This window comes from Achroia grisella, unplaced genomic scaffold (assembly GCF_030625045.1).
Source record: "Achroia grisella isolate CSIRO2021 unplaced genomic scaffold, CSIRO_AGI_Agris_v1 utg327, whole genome shotgun sequence".
Lineage (NCBI taxonomy): Eukaryota > Metazoa > Arthropoda > Insecta > Lepidoptera > Pyralidae > Achroia > Achroia grisella.
In genome coordinates, this window is record NW_026712799.1 from 2,937,769 (window position 1) to 2,955,906 (window position 18,138).

Sequence of the window (18,138 nt, forward strand, 5' to 3'; positions counted from 1 at the left end):
CCAACATTCCAATACAATCAAAATATGTAAAAGATAGACATCAAAAATATAGAAATATGTGATGATCAAAACTATGGTTACAGTTTTCCATTAGGTGGGTCGATTGCAGAAAATATTACTTAAACCGTCTACATACGGTCCTAAAATTGCCCGATGGCCTCATAAAAACCAGTGGTCGAAATTCAACTATAATAAATTTAACATTCAGTAAGACTATAGACAAATAATATTAATCTATTCGCAAAAAATAAAAGCGTGTGTAATGTTTTTTATTGATTCCATGTATTTTTAATGCATAATTTAAGAAAATATGAGCATTCTGCACTCTTTCTCTATATAAACTAAATGTGTGAATATTTTATACTCTAAATTTTCCGCGCAATTTTCGTAAAAAGGGTTACAAACTTTTACTTCGCGTATTAATATAATAATAAAGAAGCGATCTAAGACTCTCCCAAACAATGTCGCTACCAATTTTAGAGCCGTGTGTAAATTTTTAATTTGCATTAAATTTAATTTCATACCTAAATAATGTACAATATGAATTAATATTTTCATTCGATATTTGGATATAAGATCATATCGACATGTTTACAAATTATACGGAAATATAAAATAATGGATAAAGAAACAAAACTAAAGTGCTAACTACTAAAACACTTACTAAGTGCGGTAGCGTTAGGAAAAAATAGACATTATATATATATTCACTATAGTGAATAAATACTATAACATTTATTTATAACAAAGAAAATTCATGGCTAATTTTATAATACCAGTAAATCTCGCCTCGTAATACTGCCCTCCTCTCTTTTGAAAATATGAGAAAAAAGCAGCTAGTGACATCTGTCGGCCTTTCCTAACATATTAGTGTAACTGCCAGTCATTTATTATAATATGTGATATAATATATAATAAATACCAAATCTTTGGATTTAAATAATTTTATTAGCCTCAGTAACTATTTCATGAAAATATCATAACCATATTTTCATGAAAAGGAGGGTTTCGTTTCAGGAAGATATGGTTACGGATGCTGTGTACTTACAGCTGTTATTGTCTGCATTAAGGCGGAAGTATACTATTGTATCGTGGCACTTAGATTTTATCGGTTTATAGTATTGTTAGAAACAAAACAACACACTGCATATTTCTAAACAAATTAAACGTATGAAACCATTACGGCAAATCAAAATATGAAACCATTATTACAAGACGTTTTTCCACTTTTCAAAAACAAACAATTTTTACTGTTTAGAATTAATCTGTATTTGGGTAAAAAAAGTATCTAAGTAACATATGTATATACCAATTCGAAACCATTACCACTGTCCGATCCCCTACCATATAGCTATATACCATTACAACGTATTACAACGGAAGTAACGTGTTGTTAATTCCTTAACCATTCACGACTTACATATATATGTATATTATAAAATAATTATTATATAACTACTTATGTAACCGATTGCTGTCTGCACGTAGAAGATTAAATGAAAAACTGTTATTGGGGGACTTTAAACGTAATAGAGTACAAAATGATTTTTATATTTTTCATCTGTTTCTTTGTGCGCGCTTATCTCAGAAATGACTTAACCGACTTGAGTGTAGTTTTCACTAATGTATCATATATTTCGCTTAAAATTTAGTCTTTGCTTCATTTCAAATTCATTGGACGAGGGCGTTGGCTCAGCTAGCATTTACTAATATTACTAAGGGTCTGTTACATATTAACTCCTAAACTAATAAACCATTTGTATTGAATTTTCGTGCAGCGATAGTTTGAATCTTGAAGAATGACATAGAATAATTTAACCTACAATTTTCAAAATAGATAGTAAATTGAGTACTATTGCTATGGGTATAAAGTTGCGGGTAACAACTAGTGTATATAAATAAACTATTTACATGGTAGTAAACTTTTTATAATTGCGTAAATATATTATTTTCGAACTGTATCGTAGAGTACATCGAACGCTCAATAAATAAATAAACTGCTTTAACCCAAAAAATAATAATTTAGAAAAATCGACTTTTGTATAAGGTTGAATTTTCATAATTTATAATTTTGGAATTTATCAATAAGCGTACAACACAACTCGTAAATTACTTATCAAACCTAGGGCAGTGACACATATGTGGCGTCGAGTCTTCACTACCGTCTGTTTGTCACCTCGAGCCGCTGAGTGGGCGAGTCCGTTATAAAAGTCACTGGCTTATCACTCGACACTCATTTCACTTGGGTTTTCACGTGCTGTAAGAACTCGTAGTAGGAGAAAGCGGACTCAACGCGGTCGTCTAGTAGTCGGTCCGTGAATAACGAACGGGTTGGTGAATTGTCCCTGTAATAAATATAGAAACAGATATATAACAGATTGACGATCATGTTTCCTGGTTTCAGTTTGTATTACTATATATACCGAACCAGGCAGATCACACTAATATTATATATTTTTTTTTCTTTATTTGTATTTTTTTTGTGTATAGATAGATATTAGGTATTATCTCCAGGTAATAATATTATTGGCAACTATATTATATATAATTGACAACACAGCTGGTGTGTGACTGACTGACTGACTGACTGACTGACTGACCTCAGGACGAGCACGCCGGCCGCGTAGGGCCGCTCCTCGTTGAGGCGGTCGATGAAGGCGTGCAGCAGCGCACTGCCGCGCGTGGGCAGCCGCGGCAGGCTGCGCGCCTCGTCCGCCAGCTGGTGTGTGACTGACTGACTGACTGACTGACTGACTGACCTCAGGACGAGCACGCCGGCCGCGTAGGGCCGCTCCTCGTTGAGGCGGTCGATGAAGGCGTGCAGCAGCGCACTGCCGCGCGTGGGCAGCCGCGGCAGGCTGCGCGCCTCGTCCGCCAGCTGGTGTGTGACTGACTGACTGACTGACTGACTGACTGACTGACTGACTGACCTCAGGACGAGCACGCCGGCCGCGTAGGGCCGCTCCTCGTTGAGGCGGTCGATGAAGGCGTGCAGCAGCGCACTGCCGCGCGTGGGCAGCCGCGGCAGGCTGCGCGCCTCGTCCGCCAGCTGGTGTGTGCGGTCTGACCGACGTCTCCGGACGAGCACGCCGGCCGCGTAGTCCCACGTACTCGTTGATCGGTCGATGAAGGCGTGCAGCAGCGTACGCGCGCGTTGGTTTATCCTGCACTGCGCGACTCGTCCGCCAGCTGGTTGTGCTGACATACGCTCTTTCCACGACTGAATTGACTTTCAGGACGAGAAAAATTATTGAGGCGGTCGATGAAGGCAAAGCAGCAGCGCACTGCCGCGCGTGGGCAGCCGCGGCATGTGTCAATGCGCGCCTCGTCCGCCAGCTGGTGTGTTTTGAATGACTGAATTATGACTGACTGACTCCTACGGGAAATCAGGACGAGCACGCCGGCCGCGTTTGAATGTTTCCTCGTTGAGGCGGTCGATGAAGGCGTGCAGCAGCGCACTGCCGCGCGTGGGCAGCCGCGGCGGGCTGCGCGCCTCATCCGCCAGCTGGTGTGTGACTGACGTGACTGACTGACTGACTGACTGACTGACTGACCTGGGGACGAGCACGCCGGCCGCGTAGGGCCGCTCCTCGTTGAGGCGGTCGATGAAGGCGCAGCAGCGTGCCGCGCGTGGGCAGCCGCGGCAGCTGCGCGCCTCGTCCGCCAGCTGGTGTGTTTCATGTCGCACATGACCTCAGGACGACACGCCGGCGCGTAGGGTCGAGACTCCCGCGGGCGGTCGATGAAAGCAGCACTTATTATTTGCCGCGCGTGGGCATACCGCGGAGTTTGCGCGCCTCGTCCGCCAGCTGGTGTGTGAGGACTATGATTGAATGATTGATTTAGTGAGCTCAGGACGAGCACGCCGGCCGCGTAGGATGTCCGCTCCTCGTTGAGGCGGTCGATGAAGGCGTGCAGCAGCGCACGCCGCGCGTGGGCAGCCGCGGCAGGCTGCGCGCCTCGTCCGCCAGCTGGTGTGTGACTGACTGACTGACTGACTGACTGACTGACTGACTGACTGACCTCAGGACGAGCACGCCGGCCGCGTAGGGCCGCTCCTCGTTGAGGCGGTCGATGAAGGCGTGCAGCAGCGCACTGCCGCGCGTGGGCAGCCGCGGCAGGCTGCGCGCCTCGTCCGCCAGCTGGTGTGTGACTGACTGACTGACTGACTGACTGACTGACTGACTGACCTCAGGACGAGCACGCCGGCCGCGTAGGGCCGCTCCTCGTTGAGGCGGTCGATGAAGGCGTGCAGCAGCGCACTGCCGCGCGTGGGCAGCCGCGGCAGGCTGCGCGCCTCGTCCGCCAGCTGGCTGTGCGCGGTCACACCGAACGTCTCCGAGAGGTATCCGCCGCCCACCGCGTGTCCCACGTACACGATCATCGTCTCGCCGTCGTCCAGCAGGTACGCGCCGTTAGAGTTTATCCTGCACCGATCGACTTGTCATTAGCTGCTTTTGCACATACGCTCTTTCCACGCTAGAATTGACTTTAATGCGAGAAAAATTATATATGTAAATATAGACAAAGAGAACGCGAAACACCGCGCGCACATTCATGTGTCAATCGTGACTGCTATAGCATCTTTTTTTAATAATTAATTATTACAACAACTCCTACGGGAAAATCAATGATCAAATCAATTCCAAACACTTTTGAATGTTTAATTAAGTTGTTAAAACGGATATGAATCGAAAACCTTTCAGCGGTGAGATGCATCCGCGGCGGATCCGGTGCTGGATCTTCATCCACAGCTGGCATATCGCAGATGTCGTGAGGGTCGTAGGGATCTTTGGGGTCCAAGTACTCGTGTAGCGTATGCAGCGCATACAGGTCGGGGTACACAGCGCGCAGCAGCTGCGACAACGGCATCGTTTTCATGTCGCACATGTCCGACACGCGCTCGTCCAGCCTTGTCGAGACGCCCGTGCGGAATGCTTTCTGTATAAAAGAAATACTTATTATTTACGGATACTAACAATACATACAGAGTTTAATGCAATAGAAATAGTCTTACAAGTGCACAATTTTTTTCAAGGACTATATTAAATATTCAATTTAGTAGCAAAATTTATCAGTCACAGCGGACTAGTCACTACAACTTGAGTAATGGATGTCCAGTCATTCGTTCAAATGACAGAAATAAGGAAATAAATATATCCTTGTATTTAATTTAGGAACGCCAGTACAGCAGGTACAGCGGCAGCAGGCGCAGCGCGGCGGGCGCGTGCAGGGCGGGGCTGGAGACCAGCACTAGAGTACAGACGGGGGCGTACCCGCTTGAGCAGCGCCAGCAGGTACAGCGGCAGCAGGCGCAGCGCGGCGGGCGCGTGCAGGGCGGGGCTGGAGACCAGCACTAGAGTACAGACGGGGGCGTACCCGCTTGAGCAGCGCCAGCAGGTACAGCGGCAGCAGGCGCAGCGCGGCGGGCGCGTGCAGGGCGGGGCTGGAGACCAGCACTAGAGTACAGACGGGGGCGTACCCGCTTGAGCAGCGCCAGCAGGTACAGCGGCAGCAGGCGCAGCGCGGCGGGCGCGTGCAGGGCGGGGCTGGAGACCAGCACTAGAGTACAGACGGGGGCGTACCCGCTTGAGCAGCGCCAGCAGGTACAGCGGCAGCAGGCGCAGCGCGGCGGGCGCGTGCAGGGCGGGGCTGGAGACCAGCACTAGAGTACAGACGGGGGCGTACCCGCTTGAGCAGCGCCAGCAGGTACAGCGGCAGCAGGCGCAGCGCGGCGGGCGCGTGCAGGGCGGGGCTGGCGGCGCCGGGCGGCAGGTTCTGCGCGAGGCGGTGCGCCGACAGCGCGTCCACGGCCACGTTGATGAGCGCCTCCTTCGCCTCCGACATGCTCGCGCTCACGCACCGGTCCACGGCTGCAATACACCGATTCTTTTGTACTCTACTCGGACGCCGAGGACCGAGACCATGGGAGTGCGATTACCACGACACGTTATCAATGTCCACAAGTAAAATCAATATATTTCTTTTCGGACTACTCTAATCTAACCCGCGGAAGAACTTATGAAGCGGTTGAAAGCCTACTCCCGCCTGTCGAAATTCGACGTTCGAATTCGTAGTCGTAATAAACTGGACGAGGATCGATTCGAAGGGAAATTAACAACATGCCACAATTTATACCTTAGTCGAAAACGAAAAATTAGCACCTTGTAAAAATTTAACAACGACATCTAGTGACAAAAATAAACAACTGAATTTATACAAGATTAAACACAGAATAAAAATTTGTGTACTTACCCATCTTGGCCAGTAGACCTATGATGCAGGCCTGGTCGGCAGAGTGCAACACATCGGGTAGATTACTCGCTAGCGGCAACGCCAGGGTATGCACGCGAATACGTCTCTCTCCTATAATAACACATCATTTGGTTTCACTCATGCCCGTTAAATCGCCTCATAGGTGATAAAAAAAATATTTCTTTAAACAACAATTCCAATCAGTAAACTGTAAAGAATCGTCTGCACCCACGCATACAAACTCTGTGTTACCTACTTCAGCCGCCAAGCAGCTTGCTTTGAAAGCTGTGTTACTGCCTTTTCTTTTCAGTAAATTTACTGAGAATGAGAGGCATCTTATGACATCTTAGTTCTCTGGCATGGCAACGCATGAGTTGTATTAAGGATGTCACGTGATAATGTGATGTGCATAGTGCTTCATAGTTCATCGTGCATGTAGGACCTACATGATACAGGTTTAGCTTACTATCAAGTGAGCAGTCGGCTGTTTGCCTTTCCTATAACATTAGTAAAAACTTTAATCAATCATTCATATCAAAATATGTTTATTCATGTAGGTCTATTACAGACTCTTATGATATGTCAAATCTACCGTCAGTTCGGAGTACATTCGAACTGAGAAAAACTGAAAAGAAACCCACTAATAGCCATAATACAATTAATACTAAAGCAAAATAGGCTATTTAATATATTAGCATTCTTTGATGTGGTTATACTGACCTTTACTACTAGTATACAGTAGGGCAGCCTGAAAGCAGACCTGTTGGAGATCAGCAAGTGACTCCTCAATACTGAGCTGCATTCCAAAGCCGGCGTCAGGTGATACATTCGGTAGAGATAACAGATCCGTTGAGCGCACGAAGAAATTGCCATGGAATGTGTGGATCGATATACCCCTGTTGGTTAATATAGTATATTATTATTATAATAATAGCTGTTACCGCGACATAGTCTACGTGGAATTTTATTTTATTTTTCAAAAATAAAATTAGCCTAAGTTACGCCTTATTACATCAGCTACCTGCCAAAAAAAGTCCCGTCAAAATTGGTCCGGCCATTTCAGAGATTAGCCGGAAAAACAGACAGACCGAAATTGTAAAAATGTTATTATGGTGTATGTACCGTATTTATATTCATATGGATGTAGTAACAACAGGTTATTTCAATATTACAAACAGACACTCTAATTTTATTTATATGTATAGATTATCATCACCATCATCATCATCAATTCATCATCTGCTTCTTCCTTATCCCCCTTATTTAGGGTTGATGTAATATGTTTTTCTCTTCATTCATCCCTGTTCACAGTCATCTCATTAATTACTCCCATTCATGCCATTACATCTCTCATACAGTCCACCCATCTCTTTTTGGACCTACCTCTGCCTATGATGATAACCACATTCAATCCATGTAAATACACATTCATATGTCATATGTACCACCTTCCATAAAATAATCTCTAATATTATTATAACATATACATATTACTATATATTTAATTTCTTCGGTGGTGGTGAATTCGGTTGTCTAACGGCTTAGCACACCGCCTTACCTCCGATGGTCGCCAGTTTGATTCCTCGCATGCTACAAACATTTATAATCATAGGGTTCCAGTAACCTAATGAATGTTCATGTAAATAAAATAAAAATCAATCTATGTGTGATGAAAGTAATAAAAAAAAATGAAGTAATGAGTGTGGTAGTGTATAGTGTACCTGGTGCAGCGGACCCTCATGACGGCCTCGAAGCCGATCTTTCTGGTGAGGTAGCGCGTGAGTTGTCGCACCAGCCCGGCCGCCTGCCACGTGCGGTCGCCCCGGAACATCGCCACCTGGTACACCGAGCCCGCGCTGAATTTGCTCATGCCGCCTGCGAACAACACAATACATTTATACTACCAGTCCACCTGTTAGCACTTGTCGTTTTTTGAGAGTAGGACACGAGATTGTAACTCATAAACAGATATAAACACTAAAAGTTAACCTTTAAAAAAAGGATACTCACTAAGCGTGGCAAGGTCCGCATACTGCGAGTTGAGGAGGAAGAGATCGACGGCCACCTGCGCGCCGCTGCAGTCGAGCGCCAGTCGCTTGTAGAAGTCGGTCGCCGGACTCAAGTGCGCCACCTCCTTCGCGGACCGCGCGTTCGGATCCTCGCTGCGAACAATTACTTTTGTTTATACCACAGTACCTGAGAGACCGGTATCGTAGTAGCAAGACAAGGAAAATAAGATGAGGGAATTCATTTTCTTTATACTACAGATCGTTCTACTAAATCTCACACGATTTATTTTTAAGATCTCTCCATTTCGGTCTATCTTTTGTTATTCTGTACCATAATTTTCCTGTTGTTCTTTTTGCGTCATCTTCCTATTGGGTTTTTTGGGTTCATTTTCGTGTCTCTAACAAACAACAAAAGAAAGACCAAGATGGAAAGATCTTAACACAGTTCAAAAAGTACAAGCTGGGAGTAAAGAAACGGAACAATATTAATCAATCAATTAAATAATAAGTAATAACTTATCTATCAATAAATATTTTATTACTGAAAATGACAAAGAAACAAAATATCAAATACTAATGTTTTAAAGCACTTTGGATAATATACTCTTAAGTTCATTATGAAATACGATGTACACGATATAGTGTCTGTGAAGTGACAACAAGACCAAATATACATAGAAACAGAAAATACAACAATCATGCTCATGAGTAGATGTGTAAGTATCTAACTAACATCGACGATATAAAATCGAACCCATGACTATCGAATTTAAAGCATGTACTAAAAATATGAATTTCCGATTCCGTAGTTTTTACTTTGTTGTATGTGAGACTTTAAAGCAAAAGTATAATATGGGTGAATAATGAAACAATATTAAGTTGCGTGCAATAAAATAAACTTACCGTGATTGTAATGCTCCAGGTCCAATGTTAGGAAGACAAGTTTGGAATACAGTGATGCGACCTCCAGTTGGAGCCTAGAACAAAAAGATCACATAAATCTTGGGTATTGATCATATAACATTATATTATAACACGGATACCTAAGTGTGTTTTACACGAATATTTTATTATACATATTTTTTCTTTCCAAAACCGCTGTACCACTGAGGCCGTTCTATTAAATTTACAAATGCTGAATAGATCCAGTATCACTCACCATCAGCTTGTAGGCTGCCTGCAGCGCTGCACCGAGCGCTGAAGCTGCCACTCCAGGAGTGGAGTGCCGCTGTGGTAGTACAGTCAGCAACTCCTTGATGAGCTCACGCCGCTCGCCCAAGTTCACCAGCAGCGACTCGGGAGACGGCAGGAACACGTCTTAACAATACAATTCATCATTTAAATATCATAACAATCTTTTAACATAGGAGGCGATGGGATTATTAGTAATGTAGACTATAGTATAGTGGCTCAATATACATAGTAATGAAACCACTATCTTGATCGTATTTGTGGACATCTAATCAGGTAATGCAGAGAGTGAGAAAGTGAGACAGCAATACAAGCGCGCTCCCGGTCGCACCAAGATTATATAAGCAAGGCGCTCGCGTTAAACTAGCAGTTAGCGTATGATGCTACAAACCCATTGCTAGCAATATACTGTGTCAAGTTGACTTCCATGTGATAAGCTCCTGTTGAATATGTCATGATGGGCTAACTGAACGGACACCATACTTATCCTCCACTGGTGCCCCACGAGCGTAAACTGTTAGCGCAGGCGGGTGCACCATTCCATTATAATCAATAAAAAAAACTCTTAACATACTACTATCAACTACATGGTCCAAGTGCATTGGCAATCTCCTTCTAGAAAGGTATCTTGCGGAACAAGTTGGCAAACCGGGAGGGAAATGTGATTCATTAGTATAGATGGACCACCTCAACAAACAGTTTCATACATTCAACTTTTGCCAATGACAAAAGAGTAACCACAACCTCAATTAAAATTCTTGTTTGTGGTCCAACAGACAGTAATACATTCGCAAAATTATAAACCTTGAATCTCTTACCATCAATGTCTAAAACAGTCATCTCCTTGGGCCGCGTGAGGCCGTCGCTCATGAAGTAAAAGTGTATGTGTGCGTCGAAACAGATGAAGCCTACTTGTGTGCGGGCATCGCCGGGCAGCTGCTCTAAGTTATTCTTCAGCGTGTCACATACTACCTGGAAATGACGAATAGGAAATCTAATAAATCATAGGAATGTTTTTGTATAAAAAAAAAGACTAACCTAAATCTTATAATGCTGAAAATATTATCAGATCAGACAGTATCGGTGGTCTAGCAGTTTAGCACACCGCTTTACTTCCGATTGCTCATTCTTCTTATGATGAGACTGAGTGAACAGAGTGAATGAATTTTAAAAAATACTATCAAGTTTACTGAAGATATCTGGTACATGAGATACTAGTTTTATTACTGTACCAATATATGTTAAGCAAATTGGACCTCCTTACTTTTAGGGTAAACTACTAGGCGAGGATATAAATATATAATATAAACATAGATACATAAAAAACGGTGGTTTTATTATATACATGGCTTGCATTTCAAATAGCATTCATTGCCCACTGACCTGCAGGTAGCCTGATTCTCGTGCAAGTTGAGACACGTCCAAGAGGAACAGGTAGACGGCAGGCTGCGGCGGCCTCAGCATGTACTCGCTGGGCGCTATGAACTCTATCGTGGCGGACTTGATCTCCGGACGCCGACACGGGTCCCCATATGATTTACTCACTGGATCGTATTGGAATTCTTCGGGCACTACAAAGTTAACAATGATTTAAATATATTAAATGTTACATGTCTAGAACCTAAAATAAATAAAACAACCATAAACCATCGTATATATAAGTAAAAAACATTATTAATTGTGAGAAATTTACGTGAGACAATTACTAATTAAATATGTACATCTACATCTAATTTTATAACAATAACCCTGGACAATATACACAGCGCTATGTAGTCCCATTTTCAACAGATTTTGTGTATTGGGTACTAGACAACTGATATAAATACTGGATACATTTCTTTTTGTAAATACATACATAATATGCATAGAAAATATCCAGACCGTTAACCGTCTCAAGTAAGGCAGTGTGCTAAACTACGAGGACCACGGTGGCCGTCATTTATATATTTATAATATTTAGTATGAACAACTGGTTTATGTATAACTTCATATAATGAATTATATTTGAGTGAAAAACTTACAATCATTGACTCTATAGCAGAGGTTGCACTTCCATCGTTTCGAATCAACAAAATACACGAAGGGGTTGATATAGGTGCGGCACGCGCGACACCGAACTATTGTAGAACACTGAATCACAGGCAAGTGCTGCAAATAAATAAATATTATTACAGCTTTCTCTTTTATATATTGGTAAAGTTAGTCGGATTCCGTTATCCGTACTCAGCCTCTCATTTGTGCCGTGTTGTACAGCCGAGACTAGGGGGGAAGGGGATCGTTAGTAATGTGGACTCATGACCTCATCTAGCAATGTACTATGTCAAGTTGACCTCCACTCGATTCCCCGTGAAAACCATCGTGGTAAATTCGCCATGAATTTAAACTAATGGGCTAACTGACCTGACTTCATACTCATCTTGTCATCCTCCACTGGTGCACCGCCAGCGTAAACCGCTACCTCAGGCGGGTGCACCATTCCACTATTATTCACAAAAAAAAACAGCCGAGACTACTACTAAAGTTGCCAGCCAAACTCTTCCCAGAAGCGCAGAAGCCTCCTAGTGTCATCGCAGGTTTTTTGTATATTATTATAAGAATATTTTATCTAATTAGGTGTTGTTTTGCGATGTCATTTGGTAATTGCTTAATATCATTTTGTTTTATTCTGCTACTGTTAACATGTCAGACCACAAACTAACCATCTTCACTATTGGTGATCAACTTTACACTGATATTGAATCTCCACCCATGTAAGCTACATTTACGCTACATTTCGCCTCTGACGATAAGGCTTCATCAAGCAATGAATAGAGCTAGAGCTAGGATGTCGCTTGGAATCCTAGTATTCCGTTCAGCGACTAAACTAAGATTTTCACATTGATTGATGGTAATAAGAATTAAAATAATACAAATCAAATAAATAATTGTTACATGGATTTACTTCAGCCACATAGAGTTGACACAAAATCATCTGCATCTCTCTAACTCTAATCATAGGCTGAAATTGGTGAGACTGAGATGAGACACAGACAACATTTTACAGTATACTTCAGATCTATACAGACTATTAAAAAATGTATGACAGATTGACAAAAATTAATATTTTTGATGCTTGTTACAATTGTTTTTTTTTTATATTACATTCCTTCGTGATTACCAATGGGTTATCAGAGATAATAAAAAGTTACAATTAATTAAAGTGTGATATAAACATAATATCATTTCAACAAAAATACTCACATTCAAATCTTTGAAGGGATGAATCAATATTCCTAGTGGCAACCGCGACTTTTCCAATAGTTTATTTGTTTCAGGTATACGGTTTATCGTACACCTGAAGATGCTGTAAATGACATAGACAAATAATTATTAAAACACAATCTATACAATAATAATAAATGGTGTAAAATTAGCATTATATTTTATTGAATGTTAATTATATTACATGCATATTCTGAGCCTGGTAATATGTATTACATATTATACCTATTTCAGACACCAGCTTCTAGCGGTAATTGTAATAGTAAATTTTTGGATTGTGTTATACAAAAATACTATATGTATTTAATATCATGTTTGTGAGAAGAAATATTTAAATTATTATTATTATATTACACAATGTAGCCTACAACAATGTTATTTCTACCGATACAAGGTACTTTTATATAGCATGGTTGTTAATTGTAAAGTATATTATTTGATTGACGATAATGTAAAGAATATTCTCCATAAAAAGATTTCTAGAAATGGTAATATCTATCTGGGTTGTCTGTAAGAGATTGCTTATAGGAGATAAGAACACATTTTTATGTACTATATGACATACTGTTTTTTTAATAACAACTGGATATTTATCAAACTCAGTTTTAACATCTCCGATATTAAGGCGGGATGAGCGCCAAAACCGCTCAACTAGTATCTATTATAGATCATTTTAAGAGACTTTTTTAATATATACTGAAGCCATAAAATACAATAAAACATGTCAAATAATACATTATTTTTCTATCAGCTGGATGTCATCTCATTCAGGACATTTATACTCTGAATCCCAACTACATTTTATCAATGATGCAATCGGACACGATATTATCATCTCTCTGATAACTACAACCATTGTCTGCCATTACATAAAAATACTGATATGATTACTTCTTTTGTGACAACAGCTGCACAAATCTTAATACTCATTTAACAATAACATAAAATCATTATAAGTATAAAATCGTTTAGATAATACAGATGGAGTATTGTAAAGTTGTAAAGCATTTATTTTTTCATTTTAGGCATAATTTTAACAACTCTAATACTTTATAAATACTACCTTAAAATAATTCTGTAATGTAATATTATATATGTATCTAGTTAATTACTGATAAAAAATTGTAACTTGTTTGAGCAAATATAAAGATAAATATCCAGGTACAATAAGCGTTCATTATTTGACGACCTCGGCGGTCTAGCGGTCTAGCAACCGCTTTGCGTCCGATGGTCGCGGGTTCGATTCCTCGCAAGGCACAAACATTTATATTCATGAGTATGATTTTTTGTATTGGTCTGGGTGTTTTCTATTTATAACATGTATGTATTTACAAAAATAAAATATCTATGTATTTGTATCACTTGTCTAGTACCCATAACACAAGCTTTAGCTTAACTTGGTTTTAGATGACGCTGTATGAATTATCCTGAGATTATTATTATTATTATAATTAATCATTTTAATATTTTCTTGCAGATATCACACATACAAACTAGCTCATTCTAATATGAAAACCAAATAATTTTCATTCAACTCCAGGATTAAGTAAAGTTACATATTCAAACAATCCAACGCTCCATATCTCTAGAATTTGCCAGATTTATCAGAGCTCAGTAGAGTGCACAAAGTTCAATGCCTAGCACTCATTGGATATTGGACTTGGTTACTGATTATCCTACAAGTAATCTGGTAAGTAATATGCACAGTTGACATGAAAATACTATTTCACAGTCTTAGAATATAGGGAAGTCTTGAAGATCTGTGAAGGACATAAATTTAGATATCTTGGACCAAACGGAGTATCCGATTGATTGTCCAATTCTAATCCAATACAAGTCCAATCTAAATTCAGACTAGACCCTAGACTAATCTATGAAATGTATAATGTAGTATAGTATAAAAGATAAACAATATGCATAAATAAATGTAGACACACTACCTATATTAACTTTTTCATACTGTAGTCTCTTCGGAGAATATCAAGTTAGTTCAAAACAGGGAAGTTCTACAAGAAAATCATAGTCTAATAATTATTATAACACAATTTTAAACTCATGTACTAATGGCTCCTGGTTTTTATCAGATCCTATACACTATACTACACACAGCCTACATATTTTGTTTAGATTTAGGCTATCATCAGATGTTTACACACTGTGATCAATAAAGATAAATTTCACTTCCCTATAAGCAGTAACTTAAGGCAGTTACAACAGAAAAATATACTCACTCTGGACTGCAGTTAGATGATTCAGCAAACTGAGGCCCAAGTCGTATCTCTGGTGGATCCTCTGGATAATCAGGTAAAACTTGTCTGCACTGTAGGAGATCTATCATCTGGTGGCCCCATAGTTGATCATAACCCTGTTTTGTCACACTCAACTGACCCATTTGCTGGGTTAATCCTTGTGCGCCATATTGTTGTATTGGTTGTCGTCCTATGTTATGTTGTGCTGGCATTGGTTGCTGATTGATATAATTAGTCTGTTGCATCTGAGGATACCGACTCTGCATATTACCCTTGGCTAGTCCACTTGGGAGACCAGTAGGTCCACTTGGGAGACCGGGAGGTCCAGTGGGGAGACTGGGAGGTCCACTTGGGAGACCAGTAGGTCCACATGGAAGACCCGGAGGTCCAGTGGGAAGACTTGGAGGTCCACTTGGGAGACCTGTAGGTCCACTTGGGAGACCTGAAGGTCCTGTTGGGGGACCTGGCGGTCCAGTAGGAAGACCAGGTGGTCCATTAAGGGGACCAGGCGGTCCAGTAGGGAGACCAGGTGGTCCTCCCGAGAAACCAGGTGGAATACTTGGGAAACCTGGTGGTCCAATTGACGGAGGAACCATTGGATTTCCCATTGGTGGCAAACTATGGGGGCCAGAAGGTAGACCTTGGGATCTTGGTGGTAAATTTAATGGACCAGTAGAGTTATGTTGTGATATGGCCTGACTACTAGGAGGAACAGGAAAGCCCACTGGTTGACTAAGACCTGAAGGTCCATTTTTATAAGGGCCAGGATTTGATTGTATAGAACCAGCACTCATCAGAGGTCCTGTGAGGGGACCGCTAACAGGAGCCATTTTTCCCAGATCACCTCCAGGTACAACACTTGGAGGCCCAGAAGGAGGTCCTGGTTGTGGACCAAAATTAGGACCATTAAATCCCACTGGCCAGCCAGGTTGTAGAGAAGGACCAGTTGAAGTAGCTAATTGTGGAGGTCTTGTTGTATTAGGTCCAGTTAACTGAGGGCCATTTCTTGGTGGTCCCGAAATTGGTTGATTTGCTAATGATGCTGGAGGTATTGATGTAGGCGGCCCATAAGCTGAATTTATAGGGGGTGGCCCAAAATTGGCGGGAGATCTATTACCATTAGGTGCAGTATTAAAGGTACTTGATGGTGCAGAATATGGGATCTGAGACTGAGATACAGGGCGCTGAGATGAAACAATAGATGGTCCATTCACAAAAGGCTGATTATATTGACTAGAAGGATTGAGAGGTGGTGCATTGTCATTAATTTGTCTTGACTGTGCTTGAAAATTAGTTGGAGGAGGTAATGGTGAAGGGTTAGCATTAGAAACTGGTCTTGGACTTGCCGATTGAAAATTGGGACTAGGAGCCATAGAAGTTTGCTTTATAGGTGGCCTCATTGGTGATGACTGCAGACTTGTCTGGGGCATTACCGCCCCTGGATTATTAAACGCAGGAGAACTGCTTGCACTTTGGTTATAATTGTTCATATTCTGCAGACCACTGTTCTGATAAGCATGGAGAGGGCTATTTGAGTTTGTATCTTGTTTTATTCCAGAATATCCAGGTGGCAGTTGACCTGGTGGTAATTGGCTTATCGGTGCCTGATTAAACTGCTGGCTGTGACTAAACAATGAAGGACCTGGGTTTGCGTTCGTAAACGGTGCCCCAGTGTTACTATTGTAAGGATTAGGTGGTAAATTCGACATTGCTGATGAATCTGAAAACAATGTTATTCCTTTATTTACAATATATTACAAATATAGTAATGTGATGCTTGTCCAACAACTCCAATACAATATCTTATCTGATAATTATTGTCATAGATTAATTAAAACATGCTAATTCACTCATAATAGGGCAGAAACCAACAAGAATGAAATATAAACTTACCGCAATAAAGATGAAATATATACACAAGAGAACTTTAAACACACTTTTAAAGTATTAAACCATCCTCACAAATCTTCTCTTCTCAATTGTCTTCTTGTCTTTTTAATATTCTTGGGAACAAAAATACAACCCTGACTTACGTGGCTGAGCTATTAACAGCGCCCTCTGCAGATTGACTTTTTGACATTATATGTCAAAAATACTGACGTTTCTAACGATGGACGACTTATACAGATTAATGAATAACCGAACCAAAAATGAACAGATTAATTGAATAAACAAAAAAAAATTGTATGAATATCCGGCATATATTTTACATTGCCAAGCATATCACGCAAATAAAACACTAGCAATGAATAAAAGAGATGGCAACATATTTTTCAATAAGAAGAATTTATTCCAGCAGTCTCTTCCACAAATTAAGTATTTTCTTCAATAAGTTTGAGACACCGTGATACAGAGACTTGTCCCTTTCGCACAATTTGTAAGTGTATGTATAAATAACATTGCCATAAAAGAGAATATAAGTTTAACAGAATGACTATATTTTTGAACAAAATGCTATAAAGAATATTTTGGTACATATAACTTATCATTAATAATTGTAGACGTGTAACTGTAATTATATTTTTATAATTTCAACCTAATAATAGATTTTTTGTAAAGATTCTAATGCTATGCAACGCAGATTGCCAAAAGTTGTAAGTGTAAGGTAAGCAATAAGGGCCCGGTCTGCGGTACTTATGTTCTGTGAGGCAATGATGAGGCATTTTTAAAATTTAAAAAAAGAAAAAAGGGGGTTCGTTCCTGTGCTCAGATCGTTATAATTCCAATCCCCGTTTGAATTGGTCTATCATAGGGGTAACAATTGATTCGCATTTTAATCTGTAGCAATAAAAATGAATTCTATTTATATACCCATACTAGCTGCACTTGCGACTTCGTCCCCGTGGAATTTAACTTTATTCTAAAATAATAGTAGCCTAAGTTACTTACTCCTTATTACATCAGCCACCTGCCAATAAAAGTCCCGTCAAAATCGGTCCAGCCATTTCCGAGATTAGCCGGAACAAACAGACAGACAGACAGACAGACAAAAATTGTAAAAAATGTTATTTTTGTGTATGTACCTTGCTTCTGTAAAGGTCGGCGGGTTGACCTTTCGAACCGTAACTAAATTATGTTAGTTTGATCACAAACATTTGTGATGACACCTGCCACCTGCTTGTGACACTGGTTGCCGTTTAAATACGTTTCCTTTGTTAACTTTTATTTAC

The 18,138-nt window shown here is 40.8% G+C and overlaps 1 protein-coding gene across 1 annotated transcript; it reads right to left on the reverse strand.

Annotated features, from left to right (window-relative positions):
- Window positions 1-1,539: 1,539 nt before the first annotated feature.
- LOC131843602 (protein transport protein Sec24A) lies at window positions 1,540-17,002 on the reverse strand. Its single transcript, XM_059192275.1, has 16 exons — window positions 16,862-17,002; window positions 14,951-16,688; window positions 12,699-12,801; window positions 11,480-11,606; window positions 10,839-11,026; window positions 10,274-10,427; window positions 9,424-9,581; window positions 9,168-9,241; window positions 8,266-8,417; window positions 7,977-8,130; window positions 6,976-7,151; window positions 6,256-6,366; window positions 5,689-5,873; window positions 4,700-4,941; window positions 4,191-4,427; window positions 1,540-2,345 (listed from the first exon to the last, which is right to left on the reverse strand). Exons 2-16 carry the CDS (start codon window positions 16,675-16,677, stop codon window positions 2,234-2,236), a joined length of 3,900 nt encoding a protein of 1,299 aa, XP_059048258.1. The 5' UTR covers window positions 16,678-16,688; window positions 16,862-17,002; the 3' UTR covers window positions 1,540-2,233.
- Between the last annotated feature and the right edge of the window lie 1,136 nt (window positions 17,003-18,138).

What these genes read in the sequence shown, in the direction of transcription:
- LOC131843602 (XM_059192275.1), bottom strand. Translation starts at nt 16,677, where the DNA reads ATGTCGAATTTACCACCTAATCCTTACAATAGTAACACTGGGGCACCG. An exon ending in ATCCCTTCAAAGATTTGAAT is followed by an intron (nt 11,607 to 12,698) that starts GTGAGTATTTTT and finishes ATTTATTTGCAG; the next exon opens with CACTTGCCTGTGATTCAGTG. An exon ending in CTGCTATAGAGTCAATGATT is followed by an intron (nt 11,027 to 11,479) that starts GTAAGTTTTTCA and finishes TTAACTTTGTAG; the next exon opens with TGCCCGAAGAATTCCAATAC.